At 36.6% G+C, this 10,048-nt stretch overlaps 1 protein-coding gene across 2 annotated transcripts; it reads left to right on the forward strand.

The window, feature by feature from the left end:
* The first annotated feature begins 339 nt into the window (after positions 1–339).
* Positions 340–8,106, forward strand: LOC113528207 (uncharacterized). Of its 2 annotated transcripts, none has more exons than XM_026916615.3 (12): positions 340–526; positions 3,752–3,863; positions 3,967–4,060; positions 4,138–4,192; positions 4,489–4,629; positions 4,757–4,917; positions 5,006–5,104; positions 5,283–5,428; positions 5,866–6,031; positions 6,748–6,860; positions 6,952–7,036; positions 7,134–8,106. In XM_026916615.3, exons 1-12 carry the CDS (start codon positions 433–435, stop codon positions 7,197–7,199), a joined length of 1,332 nt encoding a protein of 443 aa, XP_026772416.3. In that variant the 5' UTR covers positions 340–432; the 3' UTR covers positions 7,200–8,106. The 2 variants fall into 2 exon arrangements, with proteins under 2 accessions (XP_026772416.3, XP_053095428.1); XM_053239453.1 differs by having other exon boundaries at positions 394–526; positions 3,801–3,863.
* Positions 8,107–10,048: the final 1,942 nt, after the last annotated feature.

Genomic DNA, 10,048 nt, shown 5'->3' on the forward strand with positions numbered 1-10,048 from the left:
CCCAATAGTGCAGAGTATCCTCTGATCTGGGTACAGGCAGGTACAGGTTTGGATTGCTGTGGTAGCCCAGTGGCCTCATTTCCACAAATGTTAACATGGATCCAAAAAACCCCAAAAAAACAGAGAATTACTTAAATTGTAAGCCAAGCAGGCTGAGATGTCAAGAAAATCTCTCATCAAAGACTTTTCTATTTCTGTCCAAAATACATTATTGCTTCTAATACTACAAAAAAAAAAAAAAATTTACAAAGCAAATGTCACTCTCATCCAGCAACCAGCCACCAAGAGCAGCAGAACAAGGCGAAAGTGCACGCATTTGGTGTCACTGATCACGTGACTTGGAGAAGGCGACACTGCTTTGGGGACATTTCACACTCTTCAAAGCTTCAGTGTGTTTATCTTACATCCCTGTTTGAACATTGAGTTTTAAAAATGTCCAGGAAAGTGAAGAACAGGAACCTGCAGGTGTCCTGCGAAGAGCGCATCCTGAAGGACTGCCATCAGATGTACACGGATACAGACAGCGGTAATAAATCATCAGCTCTTTTTATTCTACTCCAGTTTAGCCTTATACATTTGTGCTCTTTTATTTGATACTTACTCTGACCAAATTTGCTAAAGCAAATATGAAGTTTATTTAGTACTTCACTGTGGTAAAGAGCTTGTAGTTAGTGCAGGAGTTCTCAAACATTAAAAAAAAAATATATATATATATGGACCCAATACAGATTTATTCAATGACCATAACATCTATTGTGTTATACTATTATATAACTATTGTATTGAACTCACTATTTAAGCAAGTACAAAAAATATTTTTTTTTATCTGTATGAAGTCAGAGAGCTTCTACTAAAGATCACATTAGATATACAGTACTGTGCAAAAGTCTTAGGCACCCTATTTTATTAGTACAAACTTTGTTATAGATTTTTATTTTATGACTTCTACATTATTGATTCAGTACAAAAACATTGTAGATTTCCAAACTTTAGTTTTCCAGCACAAAATTAAATGTTACAAAAAAATGTTTGTATGTCAGTAAAGAAAGCAGCAGGTTACATAAGAGACACTTTTCAGACTAAAAACATAATGAAGGCTGCTGGGTTTTGCTGCAAAAATAAGAAGCAAGTGTGACAGTCAAAGTCTCCAGAAGAACTGTGGCTGCTTCTGCAAGATGCTCAGTAACTCTTACAGCTCATTTCCTTATAAAACTGCACACACTGCACCTGAGACTACTGTTTTTTTTTTTTTTTTAAAGCAAAGGATCGTCACACCAAATATTGACTTTGTTTCATTTATTACTGTTTACTGCTCTTTATAGTATTTTTTTAATGAGGAAACATTTAATTTCATTATTTTTGAAGGCATCTTTGCTCTACAGCATTTCTTTGCATGTGCCTAAGACTTTTGCACAGCACTGTTTTTGAATTATTAAGGTATGGATTAGGCGCACACTAGCACAGCACAGGTCCACAATCCCGGGTTCGATCCTGAGCTCAGCACTCTCTCTGCAGGGTTTTGCATGTTCTTTCCTTGTACGAATGGGTTTCCCATCCAGGGTGTCATCTCACGTGTTGGATTCAATAGGCTCTGGTTACTGCAGACGAACGAATGAATGAGGGTTTGGATTAAACTACACAATGAATGAATGAGGACTGGGATTTAAGCCGTTCAATTCAAGTAACCAGTGTAGGTGAATAACTATATTAACTCAGTTATAAATGTAATATAATGGTAGGTTGTGATTTCCTCCACTGTAATAAAAAAAATAAAACTCACGGACCCACTGGTTATGCTTTACGGATGCCACTTTTGAGAATATTGGGGTTAGTAATTTAGGATTACGTTGACTATAAATCCATGATACAATAACACACGTGAGATGATAAACTGCAGCATGCTAGTTTCTGGGTTTCGAATTTTGATTTGTAAACATGTATTGGCTATTTTCTAATGTGTATAAGATATCACCTTAAACATTTCCCATATAGATGAATGAAATCAGCTTCAAACTGACCAGGCTGATCTGTAACTTTGTTCACAGTCCTGTCAGTGACTGGTAAGGCCTTCTGTTGTGTCAGGCACATTTGACTTTGAAAGGCTATTTCCAATGCAAATATCAATAGACTACACATGCAAATCTGCTTGATTTAGGCAAGGCTTGTTTTGTATTTTTTTTTCCCAAACAAATTGCTCATTTTATTCATTTATACAACTCTGAGATTGTGGAATGATAAGGCATAGTCAAATCACTCCCTGGACATAGGAGTGCACTTATATGGCTCCACAACACCAATTTGGGATTCAGCCTTTTGTTTTATCGACGTGCTGCTCTCTATTTTCTCTATTTCTACTTTGTGAATCCACAAGTTGGGTTCTTTGTTTCTGAAAAGCTTGTGTAGTAACTTTACCTCTGCATATTAAAAATTGAGTAGTATTATTACCACTAACTCAAAACTGAATATACTAGTAAATTTACCTTGTAGTACTTAAGCAAAAATCTAAGCATAGACAAAAAAAAAATTCCATGCTTAGATTTTCCAGCTAATTGTAAAGTCAGCTAATTGTAACTAACGGTATTAAAAAAATTGTTGAATTTTTTTTTATTCATAATTGGTCCTTTTTTTTTTTTTGCATATATTGCATAGAGCAGACCACAAGTTGTAAAATCCTGATCAATGATAAACGAGAAACAGGTTTAAAATGACATCTCTGTTATACATATGCAGTGGGCAGCAGTCATAATACAGTACAAACACTTTCTAAATATGGAGACTAAATACAGGGTCCAAGAGATACGTCACTCTAGGTAGATGACTGGAGGTGTAAATACACTGAAAATACATGGATTTAAATCTGATCACAAGAGACACATTTTTGCCAGATGTTAGTCTCAGTCTCAGACCGCAGTTCTTGGAGCTTCTCATATCTCTTTTACACTTAGTTTCAGAGTCTTAAAGACTGCAAGTTTCCTAATGACAAAATGTACCAGTCTCTCTAGTGAAAGCTAAGTCTGGCTCACATCACTACGAGTCTGAATATATTTGTGTGTCTCCGAGCCACATTTGACAACCAAAACAGTTCTTTACATCGCAACACACGTGATATAGCCCACATCACTGAAAGTGCTCAACAGGAATATAGCTAGGAATTCTGGGCCGTCTAAAAAGAATACCGTTCTGAGCTTTAAATATTTATAAGTTCATATTCATATCTATACACAATTGTCATCAACCACACCACTAACAACAGCCCTGGTGTTCAGTCTTCCTTTATTTTTTCTATATTCAGAACCAAAAATCATTATGTGACCTGCAGTCATGAAATGGTACATTGGTACAAATGGCGTTCATTCATATCCCTAATTAGAGTTATATTAGATTTTAGACTGAAAATGGTATAATTTAAAATTTAAAATAACAGTACATGGTAATTAATTTAATAATAATAAAAATAAGATATTATTTTTGAACAAATCCCTCCGGGAAAAAAAATTCTCTTTCTTCAATACAAAAAAAAATAATAATAATAAATTAATAAAAATGGTAAGAATATCAGCAATCAACAAATCAACAATCAATAGATTATGTTATCTATGTTATCTATATCTATATAAAATAAAGCTAATACTGCTAGTCTAAAAGCAGATTTGTGGTCATGATCTTCTGAAGTTATACAGTATTTTGTCATTTAATGAATTAGAAGCTACTAAAACACAACTGGACTTAGGCCACATGATTTTCTTTGTAGGATTAATAGCAATAGCTCAGTCTGTTGGTGTGAATTTGCTGCCTCCCAGGACGAAGATCACCGTGATGCTGATGGGGAGCCACTCAGCTGGAAAAAGCTCCTTCATCGACTGGTATATATGTGCATTTTTTAAACATATTTTGAAGTGTTTAGAAGTGCAGGATTAGGATTATTTTGTTAGTGAATCTGCTTCTCATTCAGACATTTTGTTGTAGGTATGTAGAAGAGCACATCCAAAACACTGGAGCTGCGACCGAGACGCAGGGCTTCACGTTTGTTACTAGTGGGTGCAAGAGAGAGTCTCTTACGGTAAATATGTTCATGAAATTTGGCCTTGTGTATTACAGTTTTACCTCTGGTTTGACCTTTCACCTCTACTCTTTTAGGGTAATGCGACCTTCCAGTTGTATCCACACTTTAAGCCACTTCAGGAAATTAAAGGTTAGTTATGAAAAATCAGACATTAAAATAAGTTTACTGTGCTTGAAATGCAATGCACTTTAGGCACTGTAATAAAGTTTGCCTGTATACTGTATACATTATCTGGAACATAAATACACTACAACTTTGCACGCACTTTGCTTTAAACGGCTAAATGTACTTGCATTTAAGTAACATGCTCCCAAATCGCCATATTTTAAATGACCTTTTGATAAAGAAATCATCTGATAAAGGGCTTTTATAAAGTCAACCTCTCTGTCTCTGTGTCTCTCGCTCTCTCTCTTTCTTTGTTTCAGGTGTGTCTGAATACGTTCACACTGAGATCTGCGCTTCTCGGCAGAAGTGTTTCAGTTTGGTGACTTTTGTGGACACTCCTGGACTGGTGGACGGTGATATGAACTATCCCTTTGATGTGGACCAGGCCATCCTTTCGCTAGGTGTGCGCGTTCTACCGACAAGACTTTAGGCTTTTGTCAAATTGTCTTGTGTCTTGTCCATCTTCTTTGACTTTTTAATCCATATGATGTTAGCTACATGTGTTACAGTGATGTTTCTCGTCTTTAGGTGATGTGTGCGATTTGATCCTGGTCTTCTTCGACCCAATGGGACAGACTCTGTGCAAACGCACACTCAACATCGTGGAGCAACTGAACGAAAGGCAGGGAGATCGACTCCGCTTTTACCTCAGCAAAGCTGACGAGGCTGGAGGAGAGTCAGACAGACAGGTGTGTGGTGTTAGTGCAAGTCTTTGTGTTTCTTTATGACAGTCACACTTTGTCAGACCTAATGGCAGGTTGTGATTGTTCATTTCAGAGAGTGAAGATGCAGATTATGCAGGAGTTGTGTAAATGTCCAGGACTCAACAAGTGTGGGTTTGACATGCCTAGCATCTATATCCCCAATCCCAACAAGGTACAACCAAGGTGCTAAAATCACCTCTGTTTGGATGACTAAAATGTATAATTTTAAAGTCTACCAGTGCAGGAAGATAAAATGGTGGGAAATGAAGGCTGCTCGTATTCATATTTTTCTTAATATTTTGTTTGTTTGACGTTCATTTTTTCTTACCCATCTCTGCTTGTTTCCACAGCCCAGTCGATGTGTCAATCAGATCAAGGAGGTGTGTCACACCATACAGAAAACCACCGAACAGACAGTGCAGAACACACTCAACACGCTGGAGAAGGACTGCGAGTTCATCAGTGAAGCTGTTACTGATACTCTCAACAACGACCGGTAGCACAGCTTTACACATTTCCAGATTCTGTATCACACTTAATGCTCATGTTATGTTCACTACTTTGTCAGTGGGTGCCCCATTAATCTAGTTTGTTAGCAATATAAGCAGAATTGATGTAAATAGACAAACAATTGCCCTTTAGACGCTTGAGGACCCTCTTTGATGGTGTGGATGCACAGATCCTCATTTTTAACAGCTTTATATCTCCTTGTTCTTCTGGGGTTGGAATGATCTAAATATAGAATTAAGCTGATTTTAGGGAACAATTTTATAGATGTAAACATCTAAAGTTTCCAGTTGGTGTAGTTTGACTTTTAGTGTAAATTTGGGACCTTTTAACCTAAAGGGAACTTTAGAGTTAACCATTGGAGACAGACAGTAATAATGGCAGGTAAACCTGATTAACACACAAGCTCTTGTATCACTGGTGTAGGCAGTGTTGCAAGGAGAACTGGAGTGCTTGCAGTTTGAGCTGTGGCCTGGGCATGCTGGGCTTCAGTGTGCTGCTGCTCTTTACCCTGATGCTGGGCATCCTCTACCCTGAGGTGCTGGAGCTGGCACTGGGTGCTTATGGCACTGAGACACTGTTGCTGTATCTGGTGAGTGTCACTGTCTAGGCAATAGGTATATAACGAACATGAATTTGTTATTTGGAATTAACAGGTACTGTGCTCTAAACAGATAAATACAGATACACAAATAGGAGAAGCACTATTCTTCTTCTTTTTTTTCTTTTAGAAAGGTTGCCATGAAAGTTCACAGGGCTTAAGACTAAACGGTGGGACTAGAGGTGTAAATTGGGAGTGGGAGCCTGCAGACCCATGCATTTTTTTCTTTTTTTTTTTTGCATGCAGGCATGAATGAGTGGTCAGATACAATGCTCACAGGAAAAAGAAAGACCACAATCATTAACATGGAGGTGTTGCATGCACAATCCAATTACCACGGTCGTTCATTCATTCTTATTCACTGCCTGGTCCAGGTCCAGGTGGTTTAAACTAGGCTACTAGTTTGTTGGGTTTGTTTTGGGAAGGAACCAACTTAATTTGTTAGAACATATCGAAGGCTTGAAAAAAATAACTTTGTGAGCGGTCCAGTGCACATCTCGAGTTGAGAACAGAGCAAGAATTCACAGTCTATTTTGTCTATTTTATTTTAGGACCAATGAGATTATCTACTAGAACATTACAGTGTGTCTAGCTTTTTGGTATATGTATGTATTTGAATGGAGAGTGTGAATAATGTACATGCTCTTTTGATTTTACCCATGCATGTCTTTATATACTAATTATGTGTGTTTGCTCTGTTTTTGTAGGCTCCAGCCATGAGGGTGCTTGATTCTGTCCCAGTGCAATTTCAGCTCATTATTTGTGGTTTCTTGATGCAACTCTCTGTAATTCTCATCATCCTGGCTTGCCTCCTCTTTCAGTTAGTAAACCTGTGTGTGCATGTGTGCTTGTTGGGGTGTATGTACACATCCTTGGCATTTTCATGCTTATCTGCTTCTCTGTTTCTGCAGCACTAAGCCGACTCTGTCTGGAAAACAAAAGATAAAGTTGCAAGAAAAACTGGAGTACATGCAGGAGGTCGTCAAATCTAAAAAGGTAGTGTGTGTATGTGTGTTTTAGTAGGATAATATATGAGGACTGCTTAAGAGAATAAATACATAGTATATTTTATAAAATCTGTGTGAATCCACAGAAGAAGCTGTATGAGGAGTACCTCAGAACGTTGGTGATCAGGATAGAGCCTAAAGTTTTGGGTTGAAGATCTACTGGAGCCATGAATGGAAAGAACAATGAACAAGTAATAGGAAGGAAATCAGTAACACACCACTAAACTTCCCTGCATTATAGAGGAGGAGAAATAAATTTATAAACTGTTTGTCTCTCATTACAATGCCAACACAGTGTGTTGCTGAAGGTTACTATTAGTTTACACACAACCAAGGCATGCATTGTTCAATATCTTGTATGTACTCCTGTATGTACAGGCTTTCTACCAAATATACAGTACTTCACGCCAACCTTACAGCATTACACCATGTGTTTTAAATCAAAGGTTTTGCACTGCCTTTATATATAAATAATTGTCATTCATACTGTAACTGCTTAAAATATATACCTCGCTGTATCACTGTATGTTTTTAAATCAATAAAAAAAGATATATAGACCATTGTTTGGTAATGAGCAAAAGTTTTACCAAGCATAAATAAACCAAATTTGTATACCTTTACCATTTTACTCTTTCCTTATTATAATAAAACAAAAATTTGATTTGATCTTTTATGAATCCCTTGTCCAGGTAACAATCTGATAGTTTGGATCAAATTCTTGGATATAATCATGCACTTGGGTACTGTAGAGGAGGGAAAACAGGAGGATGGTTACAAAAATGGTCTGTCTAGAGTCCTCTTGATAGTAAGTGCTGGTACAAAGTAAACTGTTTTTGAATTAATGCTACATCACAGACACAAATTTTAGAATTAGAAAATATTAAATGTTTATTGCTCAGTTTAGACAGGTAATAGGAAAGTTGGAAAATAACTGTACCAGCTTGAACAGCATGGTCTGTGTATTGGAAGCTCATAGCTGGATCTCTCAGCAGGGTTTTCCCTATACGTGTTCCAGTCTGAATATGATATGTCTTGAAATAATTGTTTTTACACCATACATAAAGTACTATATAAATCAAAAAAGGAAGCAATTTTGGATTTATTTTGCATTTTGGATTTATATGGAATTATCATTGTAACCAGCAGACGAACTGATCAAAATTTGGAATCGATCCAAACAAGGTCAAAGTCACAGCAAGTTCAAATGTCTGACATAGTTTTTCTTCAATAGTTTCCTTCCTGTTTGTCATACAGAGATGTTACTTACACATTGTTTAGGAAGTCAAGACCAATGTTCTGGCCGTCTAAGATTTTTACCATTGGTCCATCCATCCTTCCGTCCATCCATGCATCTGTCCAAGGGTTCAGTCCAGAAAAATGGGTGTGTGTGGGAGTTTATTGTTTGTTTGCGTGAACAGGGCAAGATGTGAAAGGAAAATTCTTTAAAGTGAATGAAGCAATACAGTGAAAAGTAATTCTAGTTACTTACACTTTTTTTTAAAATTAGTTCCATTTCTAAAGAGGATGAATTCTGCACATTTAGAACTTTATTTCCAAATATCTTTCACTCAAGAATCCATAAAGGTGTTGTACAGAAATTTTATTATTTTTTTTGCATATGTATTTATCAACAACTGCTGTTAGATTACTATATAAAGTGCGAGTCGAGTAGTTTTCTGTTCTTTATGCCTGAATTTCATTGTCTCTGTACTCATACTCTGACAATGACAATAAAGTTGAACCTAATCTAACCTAACCTAAGATATCTCAAGAACGAATGGTGGAATGTTTGTAGAATTTGTATGAAATTATCATCGTAACAAGCAGATGAACTGATTAGGTTTTGGAATTGATCCAAACAGGGTAAAGATCACAGCAAGGTCAAATGTCTGAAATTTTTCTTCAATAGCTTCCTTCCTGTTTGAAATCTATTTTAAGGGAATTTCAGGTATAAAAATGCAATAGGAAGGACTAGACTTGTTGGCAGTGCCGTTGGCGTAGGCTTCTGCTTGTGAAGTGAGGAACAAATGTCATGGCAAAAACTTCTTTAATTCAAAATAAAAAGGACTTCCAAAGACAAGGGGTTCTGGATGCCAAAAATCAATAAACTTTATTGAATCAAACAACAAAGCCGAGATGGTCTATAGAGCATTTGATTTACATAGTCGTGGCCCATGCTTTTATACAATTCTAAGACAATGATCTCATCGGATGGAGTTTTCTCTTTTTTCTTTTAATCACACACCTGCCTCTCGCCCCAATTATTTCACTGTCCCCTTATCTTAGTTTTAACCGTGGCAAGAGTTCAGTCAGTTTATTTTTTAAAAACAACATTAGCTTTCAAACACTGTCCTTCTTCTTAAAAAACACCACCTACAAGGTCACATCAGTTTATTCTCACAGGAGTATCCTTGTAGGATCATAGGCATAAAGTCACCCTTCTATATGTACTAGAAATGGTACAGTGTAGTATATAAGTGAAGCTCTGAAAGTTAAGTACTTGCTTGAATACATGAGGTGATTTAAGGTCACTTTTCAATACTGTTGCATAGATACTGACTGACATAATACTGATTGACAAATGATATGGATATAGATAACAGGAAAATTCTTCCATACAAGCTGCTGCCAGATCTACACATTGTGACTGCCATCTTCCTGAACTTGTAGATAAATTGGGTTGCTTCATTGTTTTCTAAGAATACTGTGATTGGGAGTAGTGTAATAATGTTCTCTTTCTATATTTAATTTCGACCATATTACATATAAGTTATATTACATGGAATTTTTTTTTTTTTTTTTTTGAAATCACCCAAATAGCAAGTACTTAATGCGTGTGTGTGTGTGTGTGTGTGTGTGTGTGTGTGTGTACTATACACAAGGTTTGAATGACCCTGCAGTGGTAAACTGTTAATATTTATACAGATTAGATTAGTTTTTTGGCGCTAGTGCAGCTTTTCTTAGTCTATATTGTGAGATAACATGCTGAGAAATAACCTA

Source organism: Pangasianodon hypophthalmus, chromosome 13 (assembly GCF_027358585.1).
Source record: "Pangasianodon hypophthalmus isolate fPanHyp1 chromosome 13, fPanHyp1.pri, whole genome shotgun sequence".
NCBI lineage: Eukaryota > Metazoa > Chordata > Actinopteri > Siluriformes > Pangasiidae > Pangasianodon > Pangasianodon hypophthalmus.